The 17,470-nt window shown below is 39.2% G+C and overlaps 1 protein-coding gene across 4 annotated transcripts; it reads left to right on the forward strand.

The window, feature by feature from the left end:
* Positions 1–790: 790 nt before the first annotated feature.
* Positions 791–17,210, forward strand: LOC144056245 (protein polybromo-1-like). Of its 4 annotated transcripts, XM_077572826.1 has the most exons (30): positions 791–905; positions 2,282–2,431; positions 2,507–2,604; positions 3,233–3,380; positions 3,743–3,892; positions 4,046–4,162; positions 4,244–4,312; positions 4,376–4,474; positions 4,547–4,632; positions 4,711–4,796; positions 5,351–5,567; positions 5,750–5,891; positions 6,797–6,891; positions 6,961–7,240; positions 7,336–7,441; positions 8,663–9,302; positions 9,382–9,593; positions 10,937–11,122; positions 11,208–11,365; positions 11,451–11,720; positions 11,800–11,945; positions 13,150–13,307; positions 13,404–13,587; positions 13,676–13,874; positions 13,978–14,176; positions 14,269–14,421; positions 15,788–15,934; positions 16,214–16,266; positions 16,485–16,671; positions 16,750–17,210. In XM_077572826.1, exons 2-30 carry the CDS (start codon positions 2,291–2,293, stop codon positions 16,911–16,913), a joined length of 4,890 nt encoding a protein of 1,629 aa, XP_077428952.1. In that variant the 5' UTR covers positions 791–905; positions 2,282–2,290; the 3' UTR covers positions 16,914–17,210. The 4 variants fall into 4 exon arrangements, with proteins under 4 accessions (XP_077428952.1, XP_077428951.1, XP_077428953.1 ...); XM_077572825.1 differs by having other exon boundaries at positions 6,797–7,240; XM_077572827.1 differs by lacking the exon at positions 15,788–15,934 and having other exon boundaries at positions 14,269–14,337.
* Positions 17,211–17,470: the final 260 nt, after the last annotated feature.

Raw genomic sequence — 17,470 nt, forward strand, 5'->3', positions numbered from 1 at the left:
GAAGAGGCGAGAATCTGGATGTCACAAGAATCCTTCTAGGAGTGCATGAAGTCATGGCAGACAACCGTGGTTACACTTCGAGGGGATTATTTTGAAGGGAAAACGTTTTAATTTGGATATTAAGTATTTTCTGTGTCACCAGTGCTGAAGCTTTTCTGGCACATCTCGTATGTGCTACTCCATAGGAATGCTATATTGTGCTATATTAGCCTCAACCTTGGCAAATGACATCACATGAAAACGATAGATGTAGATATTGATTGATTGATTGGAGATTTATGGGTGGGACGGCAGCTAATTGGCGGACCATGAAACGGAGCACTTAAAACGGTGACGCAATAGATTATGTGAAGCAAGGTATTCCTCATGCATGTCCCTATTTAAGAATTTTTTTGTAATGTTGTCGGCTACAAGAATAATTTGTGGCGTATGTGTTGTCTTGTGCCAGCATAAAAAAACACAATTTTCTGGCATTCAAAAATTCATCGTCTAATCTGAAAAACATAAAGCGAAGGTGTATTTGGTAAGGTTAGGTTGTTATCATTACCTAATTTTTATCTTTTAATTTCTATCTTGCAGGTTTTTTCCCCATTTTTTACTTCTACTTGATGAAAGGAATTAAATCGGTAATGCTTTTCACATTATTATTAATGTTCTTATTATGACTTTACACACGCACCTACGCTAAGTACATACAGTGAGTACTACCACCTCTGAATTAAAAAGAGAAGAAACAGTACTCTTGAAAGGTGCAGTTCCTGACAAAGCTTTTATTTTGAAGGCGAAAGGTGGCGGAAGTAGCGTTATCGTTAACGCTAACCTCACACTCCTGTCTGCGAATCTAAAATCGATGAGTGATTGGCTGTCTTCTCGGTCAAGATTCTGTGGGTTTATTAACGCGAAAGGTAAACGCCAACCATGTCAAGTGGTCGAAGTCAAATGATGTTCTAATGACAAAAAGAGCAGTCCTCGGTGTAGTTCACGGTAGCTATGTGACGTTGCCTGTCAGTGGGCGCCTTTGTCTCCATGTCTCGGCTTTGGCGTTTTTATATTTTTTGGAAGGCTAACCGTTAAGCGTTTTGCTAACGTTAGCGGTCCTGCGCGCGCCTAGAGGGGCATCGCAGCTCAGGTGTGCGGACAGACGCCATACGGGCAGGCGTGCCGGGGCCTGGAGGGGGAGAAAAACTCCATCCGCGCAGGGGGATGAACGTCAAGTAATTCTTCAGTGATATTACTTACGTTGATAATAACACACCTGACAACTGCCACAAACAATCGCTGAGTTAATACTGAACATATTGCATCTATACGCTGCAATATTTATTTGTAAAATATAAGTCATAATTTTGCACTTTCAAAGCTGATGTGTAGGCCTGTATAAAAATATAAATGTTGCTAAACCTCGACTTGACCTTACAACAGGTGTCAGATTCATGAATCGAACAATGCATTTACAAGGATGTCCACTGTGCCTTTCAGTGACTCTTCCAGTCTCTCTTTTAACCTGCTGATGACACTCTATATCCTGATGGAAGCCTTGCAGTGGCGTGGTTGATAAATTGTTAGGTGTTGTTTTCATTCTGTCAAGAATGTGAACAGTAAGATGAAGAGGACGGTTTAAATACCAATTTTATTTGAACAAGGAAGTGTTTTGATCCATTCGTGGCTTGAACATTGAACACGTGTTGTGAATTTTGTAGTTCAGCAAGCAAAAAGCTACTGGAACAAGCAACAGTTGGACATATGCATTCAAAAGTTTAGAGGTCACATTAAGTTCACCTAAAGGTTATAGTGCATTTTTGGTTCATCCAGAAACATCCCCCGAAAGACCTATTTTACACTGGAAAAACTAAGCGACACACCACTAGATAATTACCCCCCCCCCCAAAAAAAAAAAAGCGATAATGATGTCTTTGAATTTACTTTGTGTGAACTCTTCTGTTGTATAAATAGCAAAAGGTGGGAACATGTTGGAACAACTAACCTGATGATCTCTTGTGGTTGGGAATTAAATCACTAGACATTTTTGAATGCTGCATCACTGCATCCCATATTCACCCCAAATTTATTTTTACTCCGATGTGCCGATCACTCTAAAAGAGTGTAAATCTGGACATTTTCTCTATTGTTTCAGTGTGATATTTAATAGATGTCAAACTTCTAATGTTTTAAAGTGAGAGCTTATCACGGGTCAATAAGTCAATTTCCAAACGGCACAACTTGAAACAATGTGAAATCTTGTCCATGAGGTCAAACTCGTGACTTTACCTGCCCTCTTCAGGGGTTCGTCATGGCCTTGAAAAGGAGAAGGGCGACGTCCCCTTCGAGTAGTGTGAGCGGAGGAGATTTTGACGATAGCCAGCCTTCATCCTCGGTATCTTCAAGTGGACGAAAGAGGAGAAGGACCTCAAACATTCCGACTGTGGATCCTGTAATTGTCACTTTTTCTCGTTTTTTTTCCCCAATCAAAATGATGTCATGTGAGTTTTGACTTGTTGCCTTTCAGATTGCGGTTTGCCATGAACTGTACAACACAGTCAGAGACTACAAGGATGACCAAGGCAGGATGCTTTGCGAGCTGTTCATTAGAGCCCCTAAACGAAGGTGAGCGCAACCTTATGGTGTTATTCGAATGAACCGGCAGCAGGGTTATTATAGTTTTACAATTTTTCATTTTAGTTAGTTTTTATTTAGTTTTTTTTTTTTAATTTAGTTAGTTTTAATTAGTTTCCAGGGTGGTTCTGTTAGTTTTTTATTAGTTTTAATTATTTCATAAATGCTTAGTTTTAGTTAGTTTCAGTATTAGTTTTAGCTTTTTTTAAAGTGTGTATTAATTGTGCGCAATATTTAAACAACACCATGGGACGAGTAACGTCATCTGAAGGTACTTTTCTATTGGCTGCTGATAGATGACGTCACTTTTGTATGACACACTTTCAAATGTCCTTATTCCGGTTAATATCAAAATAAATCATCCCCAAAGGCTCATGCATTAAATTGATTACCAAAGACTAAAACAAAGACAATTTTTGCTATAATTATAGTTGGTTTTAGTTCCATAAAATGTAATTTCAGTTAGTTTTTGTTTTTTAAAAAGCATTTTTGTTTTTATTTTATTTCGTTAACAAAATTGTATTTTTAATTTTAGTTTTTTTTTTTTAATTTTAGTTAACTAAAATAACCTTGACCGGCAGTGACCCTCATGTCATGATCCATTTTTTTCCATTTCAAGGAACCAACCAGACTATTACCATGTCGTTTCTCAGCCTATTGACATGATGAAGATCCAGCAGAAATTAAAGATGGAGGAATACGATGACGTCGAACAGCTCACCAGTGACTTCCAGCTCCTGTTTCACAACGCCAAAACGTATTATAAGGTAAAATCTCACTATAAAGAAGTAGTCTGGTGCCGCACACAAGTGTTGGGAGAGATCATTGGAAATCATAAAATGATTAACGACAAATATATATATATATATTTTTTTAGCTATCTATGCCAGCGACGTATAGTGACAGGGAGAGCAATTAATTGCTCTTCCACAAGATAGCAGAAGATATGATTAACCTTTAAATGCACCTGTTGCCATTCATACAATAGATTTAGTATCATCAATTGTCATTATTTCACTGTGCAAAACAACACCCATAAATAAATAATTCCAGTATGGCCATGTTTCCCAATTCTTTTTGTCCTTCACTCATCAAGGTATCTTCTAACGAACTTCTCTGTCTTGAGCAGTCTGACAGCGCTGAGTTCCGGGCAGCCTGCAAACTGTGGGACCTTTACCAACGTACCAAGAACGAATTTGTTCAGCCAGGCGATGACGACGAGGAAGATGAGGCCGGTTACGATGCGCAAGACATCCCCAGCGGGTCAACTGAGGATGAGGTGAGTGGCGTGGTCATGATTTGAAGGCAGTCGTTTGCATCAAATAAGAGGGAGAGTTCCGGACCATGTCACGCAATAATGTATTTTGGGCCCAAATCCGTTGAAAACATTTTTCTTCTTTTTCTTAACTCCGATTTACTCCCGTGATGACAGAGTGCGCCGACCTGCTTGAGAGACGTCCTTGAGCATCTCCTTGATGCCGTGGTGACGTACGCTGAACCCTCGGGCCGCCCGGTCAGCGATCTCTTTCAGAGGTTGCCCTCCAAAGCGGTACAAAACTATTCACCATCATTAAAGTTGGAACGAATGACCTTACTTTGATGTGCAATGTCTTTTTTTTGTTTCGTGCAGCAATATCCAGATTATTATGCAATCATCAAGGAGCCCATAGATCTGAAAATTGTCGCGCAAAAGATTCAGGTATTACAATATTCAATCTAATCCCTAATGATGTTAATGATCATTAAATGTATTTGGTTTAAGATGGGCCACTACAGGAGCGTTAATGCCATGGCTAAAGATATCGATTTATTGGTAAAAAATGCCAGAACTTATAATGAGCCTGGATCACAGGTGTTCAAGGTGAGTGTATAGCCGAGACTATGACGTACGTGCACATGGATATTTAAAGGCCGCATTTTTTTTTGTGTTCAGGATGCAAACACAATTAAAAAGATTTTTGCACAAAAGAAGTCAGAGATTGAACACGGAGACCCAGTCAAGTCCAGCATTCGTATCAGGTACTAAATAACAACATACAATCATTTATTATTGCTATTTATTATTTATTTATTTTATTGCTCTCTTTTTACATCCAGGAATAGGCGGTATGCTCAGGGTGAGCGCCTCTCGGCGATCGGCATGGCTCTGCAGTATGAAAGTGACGAGGACGGGATACTTTCTGGTACATCGTTGGCATCAAGGGGAAGTCGAGCGTAATAATTTCTTGACAATAATATGTTATATGTGACCTTACTAGTCTAAACATGACATTCTGATTAATATTACATTTGTGGAATAGGAGTTATGCAGCAAAATCCAGTTTTTATCCATCTCAAGGGGCGGCTTTTTTGCCACTTGCTGTCGATTGCAGATGACATCACAGTTGCTCAGAGGTAATGACCAATCACAGCTCACCTGTTTTCTGAAGCTGAGCTGTGATTGGTTGTTACCTGAGACCTGAGCAACTGTGATGTCATTTTAATTCAACAGCAAGTGGCAAGATGGCCGCCTCCAGATATAGATAAATACTGCTGGATTTTGCTGCTTAACTCATATTCCACTAACACAATGTTAACAAAAATACCACATTTAGACTAGTGGGACTGCATAGAACATATTATTGTCAATAAATTAGTTTTGGGTTGACTTTCTCTTTTAAAACAAAGCTACACACCATTTCAATATTGAATCATTTGTAAATAATTGTTATGTGTTTTTGTCTTCTCTATTGCTCAGGGTCTGTTCACTACGACGAGGGCGAGTCTGAGGCGGAGAGTTTGACCACTAACATCGACATGAGTAACCCGATCTTCCAGCTCTATGAAGCTGTACGCGGCGCCAGGAACAACCAAGGCCTTCTGATTTCAGAACCTTTCCTGGAGCTGCCCTCCAGGAAGGATTACCCCGACTACTACCTGCAGATCACTCAGCCCTTGTGCCTCTTTCAGATCAAGTATGAAAACAGCTATTGACAATTTTTACAGTCCAAAAAAAAAAATATATATATATATATATAAATGACACTCTTTGTTTTACTGTACTGTATATCCCGTTGGCAATCACATACACTCACTTTGCAGTACAGTAATTCTGTGTCCTCCTTCCCAAATGTGAGAGCCCCTTAATTCCCCACAGGAACAAAATGAAGAACAACGAGTACGACAGTGTTGAGCATATGGACTCTGATCTAACGCTGATGTTTGAGAACGCCAAGCGTTACAATGTTCCCCACTCCTCCATCTACAAGCGGGTGCTTAAGTTGCAGCACATTCAGCAGGTGAGCTTCGGTGTCAAATTTCTGGCATTTTTGAAATACTGAATTTTATGGACAAACTGTGGTCATTTTCTCTCTTCTTTTTTGGAAATTTGATGGCTATTTTTTGACATTTGTTTCTGACTATTTTGTTAATAATTTTCTGATATTTTTGTCAACTTTTTGGACATTTTATGGTAATTTTGGAGATCTTTTTTTTTGCATTTTTATTTTAAATTATTTTTTTTGCTATAAATTTTCTGACTTTTGGCAACTTCATGGACATTTTATGGTAATTTGGGGGATCTTTTTTTGCATGTATAGTTTAAATGAATCATCTGTATTTTTTGCTATTAATTTTCTGACATTTTGGCAATTTTTTGGACATTTTATGGTCATTTTGGGGATCTTTTTTTGTGCATTTTTATTTTAAATAAATTTTCTGCTTTTTTTGCTATGAATTTTCTGACATTTTTGGCAACTTTGTGGACATTTTACGGTAATTTAGGGGATCTTTTTTTGCATTTTTATTTTAAATTAATTTTCAGCTTTTGCTATCAATTTTCTGACATTTTTAACATTTTCGTGGACATTTCATGGCAATTTTGGGGATCTTTTTTAACCTTTTTATTTTAAATTAAATCTCTGCTTTTTTATATAAATTTTCTGAATTTTTTTTGCAACTTTGTGGACATTTTATGGTAATTTTGGGGGATTATTATTATTTTTTTTACTTTTTATTTTAAATTAATTTTCTGACATTTTGGCAATTCCAAAGACATTTTATAGTATTTTTTTTTGCCTTTCTTCTTTTGTTTTTGGATATTTTATGGTTACTTTTTGAAAATTTTTTGAACGTGTTTCTCACATTTCGGTGGGTGAAGTTGAAGTGAGAGTTGTAAACTGTACATTGATTGTATTCTGACTAGATAAAACGAAAGGAGCTTTTACAGAGGGATGATGATGATGGAGACAGTATGCTGTCCTGTGCGACCTCTGACACCAGTAGCACAAAGAGAAAAAGGTACTCACTGTCACCCTCCTTGTGTGCAGTTTTTAATTTTAAGATACATATTTGTTACCCTTGTTATAGTCACAAGAAGAATACCAAGAAAAATCGAATGAAAGTTCTTTTTGCATCTGTGACGGACGCACGTGAGGCGGGCACTGGCAGGCGACTGTGTGACCTCTTTATGGTAAAGCCCTCCAAGAAGGACTACCCTGATTACTACAAGGTCATCCTGGAGCCCATGGACTTGAGGACCATCGAGCACAACATCCGCTCAGACAAGTACCTCACTGAAGATGCCATGGTGGAGGACATGAAGCTAATGTTCCGCAATGCCCGACACTACAATGAAGAGGGATCACAAGTTACGAGGGTTAACATTGACGTATTCTTTACTTGCTTTGTTGGTTATTTGTCACTGAAAAGTTTTTTTTGTTTTGTTTTGTTTTTGCTTTCCAGGTATTCAATGATGCTGACGTACTCGAGAAAATAATGACAGACAGACGCAGGGATCTCGGACCGGTGACGGATGAGGATGACACGGTGTCCTCAAAGATGAAAATAAGTAAGTGACTTAAAACTTTAAAGACACTCTCACATTTGCACGTCAGTGGTGTTGGGCGGGATCCTTGCATTTTCAAAACCATCACTTTTCAGGAAAAGAAAAAAACAACATCGCTGTTGAGCATTGTCACTGTAACAATTTGCCCAAAACATCTTTACAATAGCCTTTTTATTTGACCATTTGTGACTGATACATAACATCTTCACAGTTCATAATGGGAACTCCTGCAAGTCTCTGGCCAATAGTTTTCAGACATGATTCGGGTTTGAATTTCTCGCCCTCTGGCTACGATGTCATGTGGGCATTGTGTATGTGAAGAAGGGAAAATGCAGTTTAGAGGACTTTTCTCTTTACCGGAAAATAAAATTGTTGTCTGAAAAAAAGAAACGTTAAATCCAAATACAGTTTCATTTTTCAGCCACAGTTGGCAGTAGCGATTCGAAATTACATTTTCTGTGTTCAGTAGCTTTAAAATTGGTCAATAATAGAATAAAAAAAAATAAAAATCATAAAATAAAATAATAACAAATAAATAAATAATAAAATTAATTAATTAATTTTAAAAAACAGACTCATGTTAGTACTGGCCAACAGTATGGATTTCTGAAAATATTTAATTGACTAAATTTGGCCATAGGAAATTTTCGCCAGTGATATGAAACCTTACCCTAGAGACCACATATATTTTCAGTTGTGGACCGTCAGGGACAGCAAGGCCTTCTCTGCTAGCCCAAATACGGCAAGCAGTGATCCACATTTACACCCTAAATTATAATTTGTTGCATGAAATTGTATTAATTTATTCCCAAGTGTCTATTTTCTTTATTGCAAAGCATTTTTCTCTGCTGCACTGCTTCTAGTATGTGGATGTGGTCAGAAATTGTCCACACTTTTCAGAATCAGTAGTGCTGGCTGATGTCACTGAAACTATATTAGTAACAGGACGGTTTCTTTAACCAATCAGATTTTAAATATCAGTATTTTTGTGTCCTCTGATTATTTGGCAATTTTGACTAGCAAGTCTTTTGCAATTTGCACACATTATTACATTGAATAATTAGCGTCTCCGGTGAGTATAATGTACAGATATTTGATCCCCAAAATTTTTTTGCCATCAGTTTTCTGACATTTTTGCATATCTCGCCACTGCTTTACATGAATTGAAAACTGGATTTAACTAGGTCAAATCCATCTGTTACTAAAGAATTGTGTTTCTTTCAGGAAAGACAAATGTGACTCTAAAGAAATCCAAGTATTTGACACCCTTACAACAGAAACTGAATGAGTTGTATGAGTCTGTCAAAAACTACACCGATAAGCGCGGCCGTCGCCTCAGCACGATCTTCTTGCGTCTTCCATCCCGTGCCGAGCTGCCGGATTACTACATAGCTATCAAGAAACCGGTGGACATGGAGAAGATCAAGAGCCACATGTTGGCCAATAAGTATCAGGATGTCGATGCACTGGTGGAGGACTTTGTGCTCATGTTCAACAACGCATGCACGTACAATGAGCCCGAGTCTCTGATTTACCGGGATGCTTTAGTCCTGCACCGGGTGCTGCTGGAGACCAGGCATGCCTTGGAGGGAGGGGAGGACGCCTACGTGCCCGACGTGCCTCGCCTGATCCAGGAGCTCATCCGCAGCCTTTTTGTCTCCGTGCTCGGCCACCAAGATGACGAGGGGCGTTGCTACAGCGATTCTCTGGCTGAGATCCCCGCCACCGACCCCGCAAACCTGAAGAAACCCCCTCTCAATTTTGACATCATCAGAAAGAATGTAGACGGAGGACACTATATGAGGCTGGATGTATTTCAGGAACACATGTTTGAAGTGTTGGAAAAGGCCAGGCATCTAAATAGGTGAGATATTGTCGGCCAATTTACACAAAATCATATTGGGTGCAGTGAGGATTATTTTTGTATCATTTGTCATTTACAGGACAGACTCTGAAATTTTTGAAGATGCCGTCGAGCTGCAGCAGTTCTTCATCAGGATCCGGGATGAGCTGTGTAAGAACGGAGAGATTTTGATGTCTCCTGCGCTGAGCTATACATTCAAACATTTGCACAATGATGTGGATAAAGAGAAGAAACAAAAGCTCCCCAAAGAGATTGAGGAAGACAAAATCAAGAGAGAAGAGGAGAAAATTGGTATTTGACTTAATGCATATTTAAAATCAATAAGTCCGCATTTCCTAACCTTTATTGATCTAAGGCACATATTTTACATGAGAAAATTCATACAGCAAACTGCCAAACAAAAATTTCACAAATCATACCTTCCACCTGAGCATGCTTAGTTAAACACAAAGCTATCATTCTATTATATCAGGGGTCTGCATCCTGCGGCTCTGGAGCCACATGTGGCTCTTTAGTCTCTATCCTGTGGATCTCTTTAAAAAAATAGTAGAAATAAATACATCTATTTTTTTACATATTTATTTAACAATTTTAGATAAAATCAAAAATCAAAAAATTCTTTAAATGAATTAATGATTTAGATTTTTTTTTAAAATAATGATTATATATTCAAAAAATTTCAGAGTCCAAATTTGTAAATTGCCAGAAATAGAGATGAAAAAGTAAAAAAAAGAATAAAAAAAAAAAAAAAAAAGCTAAACCCGTCCAAAAAGTCACCATAAAAAGCATAAAATTACCATATAATATACACAAAATTGCCTAAAAAGCCAAAAATGTTATTTAAAAAAAAAGTTAGAAAAGAAAATTGTCAAAAAGTAACCATAAAATGTCTAAAAACAAAAGAAGAAAGCCAGAAAAATACCATAAAATGTCTTTGGAATTGCCCCCCAAAAAGGCAGAAAAGTCAAGTCATCTTTATTTATATAGAAAATAAAAAGGCTAAAAAAGGATCCCAAAAATTGATACAAAAAAAGGCAGAAACGAATGTAAAAAATTTACCATAAAAAAAAAAGAATGACCACAGTATGTCCATAAAAATTCCTTTGACAGAAAGGCAGAAAAGTCGAAAAATATATGAAAAACTAAGTCTGACAAATTACACCCAAAAAAATCCCAAAACGGAAGACAGAAGAAAAGTATTGGATTCTACATATTTTCTGTTATGGTGTAAATTCTAATTAGCTTTTCTTGGGCCCTCAGTACATTAGACTAACACTAACACACATGTTTCCTTCATCATAATTTTTGGTTATTTATTTGGCAATAATGGCTCTTTTGAGAGTAAAGGTTGCTGACCCCTGTATTATATGAATGTTAACCTGTTAATAGCAAGGTTAATTGTACCTGCTGCCATCTACGTTGGCAAAGTTTGCTATATGAAAAAATAAACATTATTTGTTTTTTTTGTTTTTTTTAAATTACACTAATTAGGTGAAATTGAACAATTTGCCATGGCACACCCAATGATCTCCCACGGCACACGAGTGTTTGGAAATCACTGGTTAAAATGTTTTCCGGCATATCACCACATACGTATGCGGCTGTTTCTAAGAGAGCATGCTGTGAATTTCCAGAAGCTGAAAAGAGGGAGGAATCTGTCGGAGGTTCCTGGCAGCTGAGCGCAAAGCGCACATACAGCCAAGACTGCAGCTTCAAAGACAGCATGTACCGTGTCGGAGACTACGTTTATGTGGAGCCTGCCGAGCCCAACCTCCAGCCTCACATCATCTACATCGAACGCCTCTGGCAAGATGAAACCGGTCAGTCCCACTGCAATCTGAATCTCATTATGTGCACACGGTGTCCTCGTATGTTTGCTTGATAATCGTTGGCAAATAATTTCAGGTGAGAAATGGCTCTACGGCTGCTGGTTCTACAGGCCAAATGAGACCTTCCATGTCACTACACGAAAGTTCTTAGAGAAGGAAGTATTTAAGAGCGACTATTACAACAAAGCACGGATCAGCAAGATTCTAGGAAAATGTGTGGTGATGTTTGTAAAGGTAACCACTCTCACCCATGTGTCACCTGAGCAACGACTGTAATGTATAGAAGCATGTTGACATTTTTTTTTAATGTGGATTTCAGGAGTACTTCAAACTCTACCCAGAAGGCTTCAGGGCAGAAGACGTCCACGTCTGCGAATCTCGCTACTCAGCCAAGTCCAAGTCCTTCAAGAAGATCAAGTTGTGGGCCATGCCCTTGAGCTCGGTTCGCTTCGTCCCGAGAGAAGTGCCTCTGCCTGTCGTACGGGTCGCATCTATATTTGCCCCCAAAGAAGAGAAAGAAGAAAGGGAAGAGAAACCAATAGAAATTATAGACGAAACCAAAGTGACAGAATGTAGCAGCATAGACAAGGTAAAAAAAAAAAGCCCTTTTTCTGTGATGGTAAATAAAATTCACATGCCACTTTCAGTACTACGTTTTATATCTGCAGGAGAGGGAAGATGTTCCATTGGAGATGACCAACGGGGAAGCAGGCTGCCAATACTATGAACAGCTCTGCTACAACAACCTGTGGCTGAAAGTGGGAGACTGCGTCTACATTGGCTCTCATGGGCTAGTGCGCCACCGAGTGGGCAGGTGGAGTCAATGCATTTTTAAATCAATAAGTTGGAATGCGTCTAATCAGGGGTGGGAGTAACGCTTATGTGCATTCGTGCGCAAGCAATAAGTCTCAAGTATGTTTCAAGTTTCAAGCAAGTCCCGTGTGCCAGTAATCAAACAAGTCAAGTCGAGTCCCCACTAAATAGCAAGCTAGCCAATTAGTTACTTTGCTCAGTTATGTTACACTTTTTTTTGCTTCTATTTCATTTTTCACGAGTTGAACTCAAAATCCAAGATTTTTTTTTATATGTAAACAAAAGGCCAATTTTTCAAATTGTTCACAAATTGGTTAAAATCTGAAGTAGTCCATCCACCTCCCAGGTGTAGCATATAAAGCTGTTGATTAGACAACAAAAACAAAACAAATGGCACATTACCTTGAAAATGCTGATGTTTTTCATGTATACAAGTAAGTCATGTGACTGAAGTCAAGTCTTATGAATCCAAATTTCAAGTTTTATCCAAGCTAGTCCCAAGTCCAAACATTGGCAACTTAAATCTGACTTGAGTCAAGTCATGTGACTTGAGTCCCCCACACAGTAAATTTTGCCCGAAACAAGTAAAATTTACACTTTTAAAAGTAAAAAATAAAATAAAATCACTCAAGGGTTGAGGAACAAACCCACACCTTCAGGTTCTCCCTGAGCTATTCCACTCCTACTGTGTGTTAGTATATTACTCATGTCAGCTGGAATCTTTGTACCCTCCAAGACCAGAATCGATGTTTTCGGTCTCCTTTTGGATATAAGCAAGCAGTAGGAGTGGCACACCTCATGTGGTACAGTGGCAGTCTCCCAAGCTGAAGGTTGTGAGTTTGTTCCTCAACCCTTGTGTAACTTAAAAAAAAAAAAACTAGTAAAATTTAGTCAAAATCTCTCCTTGTAAAATTTACTTTGAATTTCCGAGTGAAAACAATCTTTAATATGTTTTTTCATGGGATGGGCAAATTCTCTCATACACACTAAATATACTTTGAGTAAAATTTACTCTGAATATTTTACTCTCTTCCAAGTGTAAATGTGGGACCAAATAGACTCTGTTCAGAGTAAAATATATTCTACAGAATTTACTGTGCACCTCTGCATCTTATCGGAATCCATCTAATTCATGAACGCTTGAAGTCAGTAGGCCCAAAAAGATGGTCTGTCCTCCAACAAGAAGTTTAAACTTTGTTGTACAGAATTGAAAAAATGTGGATGCGAGATGGAGCCGGCTACTTTTTCGGTCCAATCTTCATCCATCCGGAGGAAACGGAGCATGAGCCCACTAAAATGTTCTACAAGAAGGAAGTTTTCCTGAGCAACCTTGAAGAGGCCTGCCCCATGACCTGCATCATCGGTAACATTCATATCTACAAGGAGCTTACCAAGCGCACTGTTTGAGTCATTCTAATTGATATAATTATGGATCAATTTCATAATTCTTGTCTCACAGGGAAGTGCGTGGTGTCATCCTTCAAAGAGTATCTATCTTGTCGACCAACTGAGGTGCCCGAAGAGAATATCCTGCTCTGTGAGAGTCGCTACATTGAAAGTGAGAAGCAAATGAAGCGGTTCAAAGGACTGAAGCGCTTTTCATCATCTGGAAAGGTGGTGGAGGATGAAATCTACTATTTTAGGTAACGGATGAAATACCGATGGCATACATCGGATTTGTTTACTGTAAAGAAATATGTTTGTGTTGACCTGTATATTTTTCTCCCCCAGGAAGCTTATAGTTCTCCAAAAGGAGGCGTCGCCTTTGCTAGACAGAAAAATTGAGGAACTGGAGGCTAAGTTTGCTGATATGACGGATGAGGAGCTGGAGGAGCTTGGGGATGATGACGGCGAGCTTGATCATTCACTTCCTCGGATGCATTCGTCCATGTGCGGTGACATGGATATCATGGCTTACACTCCACCACAGGTCAGGTTTGTTTGGATTCCTTAAATGCGGCAAAGAAGGAGCAGTTAACTGCTTAGCTTTGTTGTGTGTGTGTGTGTCTTTGTTCTCTCCCGGTTACGCACAGTCAGCCAAATCTCTCAAGGGTCTTTCCAAGAAGGAGGGCTCAAAGCGGAAGATCAACATGAGCGGATATATTCTATTCAGCAGCGAGATGCGCGCCGTCATTAAAGCCCGGCACCCGGACTACTCCTTTGGCGAGCTGAGCCGCCTCGTTGGCACGGAGTGGAGGAACCTGGAAGGTTCTAGGAAAGCCGAGTATGAAGGTGAAGAAGGCCACGATGACGAAACGTCTTCATCGATTGGTGACGTGCATAAAAAATAAAAAAAAATCACCTTTGGACTTGATGGCTTTCAGAGCGAGCAGCTAAAGTGGCCGAGCAGCAGGAGCGTGACCGGACCCACTACATGACATCCCCTAGAGCAGGTACCCCAGTAGGGGCACTGACAGGAGTGGTGCCTGCTCCGACCCCCATGGGGATGCTAAATCCCAGCTTGACGCCTGTGTCAGGTAACCCCTCAGAGTTGCAGACGGATTCCCACAATACCAGAAAGGGCTGGAATAACGAGCTTCCCTGCTTGGTTGACTCGCGTCTTATTACATCAGCATGTTTGTGTTGCCTCAAATACAAAACACTGGCCAAGCATAACCCTCCAATAGAGAGCTATAACCTCCATGCACCATTTTTTTTTGCCAGACTTGTCATGTTTGAACTCATGAATCCACACAACTTAATCATCGTTATTTGATGTTTATTTAATTTTTTTGCTGCTTAAAGAGAGAATTTGCAGTGCTAAAAACTCTTAGCGAGATTTGAGTGTAGCCTCTTTTTGCCGTTTTTCTTCTTGTGCGGTGGTTTCTTAGATATAAAATTAGAGGAACAAGAGAGAGAGAGGGATGCTTCCCCTCCAAACAGGCAAGGCAGCTTTATTTATGTAGCCCATTTTACACAAGGTAACTCAATGTCAGTCACATAATTGAAAAGTACAACACTTAAAAAACAAGATGAAGACATAAAAAAAAGGAAAAAAAAGTAAGAAAATTAAAAATAGCTTGCTAAAATTTATAAAAATAATGTGCAGTAAAATAACAAGAATTTAGAAAACTCAACTTAACCCTAGCCAGATTTAAAATAACTTCTCTTGGCATCGTATTCCATTTGCATGCAGCTTAACAGCTAAATGCTGCTTCACCATGCTTGCTTTGAACTGGGCGCAATATTCAGGGATGAGCTGTCCCTGGGGTCGGCAAGTAAGGCAGTGGCGCCCCCTGCTGGGCATTGTCTTTTCTTTGGTTTAGTTCAGGGGTAGGGAACTTCGGTCCTTGAGTGCCGCTGTCCTGCCTGTTTTAGATGTCTCCCCCCTCCAACACAGCTGATTCAAATGAGTAGCTCACCAGCAAGCTCTGTAGAACGGCTGTATAGTAAAGTGATTCTGATCATTGAAAAACAACAACAACTGTATTGCCAGCCAGGTTCTACTGACATTTTAGCATTTAAAAAAAATATGACAGTCATTTATTTTTGAAAACGGCAAAGTCCCTCTTTAAAGAACACAATGGTGATGTTAACGAAAGGGGAATGGTTTCCTCACACATTCCTTAATGTATTTATTTATTTATTTATTTTTTGCTTCAGTCCTGCTCAATAACATTGATGAAATCATTCCTTGGCATAGGCAACAGAGGCTTCAAAAAGAGGTGTTTGTGACCCCCCCCCCCTCTTCATTTTAGTAACATTCATTTTGCATTCATTCTCACAGCACAGATATGAATACATGATTGCATATTAATTCACATGTAAAGCACGCTTGTAGTGATGCATGATTAACCAACGCATGTTGCTTTTGTTTTGTGTTTGCTGCTCTTCAATCTTAAGAAGCTATGATGGGTGCATGTAGGTCAGCTATGATGCCACAAGGAATGTTTAGTATGACTGGCATACCACCACATCTCACGGGGGACCCTTTAAACCCCCAGCATCCTCTGCTCGTTATGCCTGGGCTCCCCGGAATGCCGTATTTTGGTAAGAGCGCTGTCATAGCCACCCCCGCCTGCCACACAGTTGCTTCCTGTCTGCCAATCTGACTTGCTGGAGGGGCTACCTGTACCAATAGGCTGTGACCTTTAATTGATGATTACTGAGCGGTTACATTACATTATAACGTCATTAGCTGAAAAACAGCATATTTCGATGACCTCAATCTGAACAAATTAGCAATTAAGCATTACATGTTAATGATTGGCATTCCTGAGATGACATTGATTGTTTTGTGAGTCATTGTCTTTGCATTGTATATATCAGGCATCAACGGTATTGGGGGTGAAACTGGAGCAGGGAGCATCCACGGATCTCAGGTAATAGCTAAGCTCTGAATGTAATATTGATTTGATTTCACTTCATTTAGCACATGAATGAAAGAAGGCTCCTTTTTTGAACGTGCGACGGTCCAAAGTAAAAACAAACATATTAAAATATTCTAACAAAACAGAAATACAAATCTTGACAGGTTGATTCAAATAGAAATGTCCCATTGTTTTTATTGTATTCATTTGAGATGGGTTCTGGCCAACAGGCTCCCCCACCATACCCAGGGCAAGGCCAGGTGGTTCAGGCTGCCCTTCAACAGCCCTCCTCCCCGTTGTTTGTGTCCCCTCCAGTCAAGGCCCAGAGGCTCCTACACTCCGATGCTTACCTCAGCTACATAGAGGGACTAACAGCGGAATCATCGACTGTGAGCAAGTGGGACCAAACGCTTTCAGGTCAGTCATAAATCCAGGAAGAATCACGTTACAGAAGAAAAATGACTACTGTATATGACTTTGGATTTTGCTTTTTAGCTAAAAAGCAAGATGTGCGCCTGACAAAAGAGCAGGAAAGTAGACTGCCATCCCACTGGCTGAAGAGTAAAGGAGCCCACAAGACAATGGCTGATGCACTTTGGCGACTGCGTGACCTGATGCTAAGAGATACGTTGAACATTCGCTACACACACAACCTGTAGCGTGGCCATAATTGTGATCTGAGCCTCTGTTCCCAGACTTGTAAAACAGGGATGGGGTTATGCTCACTAAAAGTGTTGACTTTGTGTTGTTATAATTAAAGAGATGTGTTTATGTTAAAAGAGGTTGCTTATCAAAGTCATTTTTCATTTAACATTTGAGATGTACAGTTCCAAGTGCAACCATCGTTTTGTGATGAATACATTTGTGCTTTCACAATTGTAATGCCTTACATTTGTCTGTTTTCATTTCATGTTTGTTTCATTGAAGTGTATTAAAACTATGTTGCCTGGTTGTGACTAAGGTGCAGTTTTATTTGAATTCATTTCAAAGTTCATGTTTGACTACTTAATATTCTAATGTGTGCAAATAATTACATCCTTGTTACGTTTATGATGAATTTGGGACATTACTTCTCATTCTGTTACAGATTACAGTTGATATTTTATTTATTTATGTCAACAAACAAGATGGACGTCTCAAGAAAATGTCAATGTGGACAACCTAAAAAAACAACTCACCTAAGAGGAATTGCTAAAAAGGAAGAATGCAATCTGTG

This window comes from Vanacampus margaritifer, chromosome 8, assembly GCF_051991255.1.
Source record: "Vanacampus margaritifer isolate UIUO_Vmar chromosome 8, RoL_Vmar_1.0, whole genome shotgun sequence".
Classification (NCBI taxonomy): Eukaryota; Metazoa; Chordata; class Actinopteri; order Syngnathiformes; family Syngnathidae; genus Vanacampus; species Vanacampus margaritifer.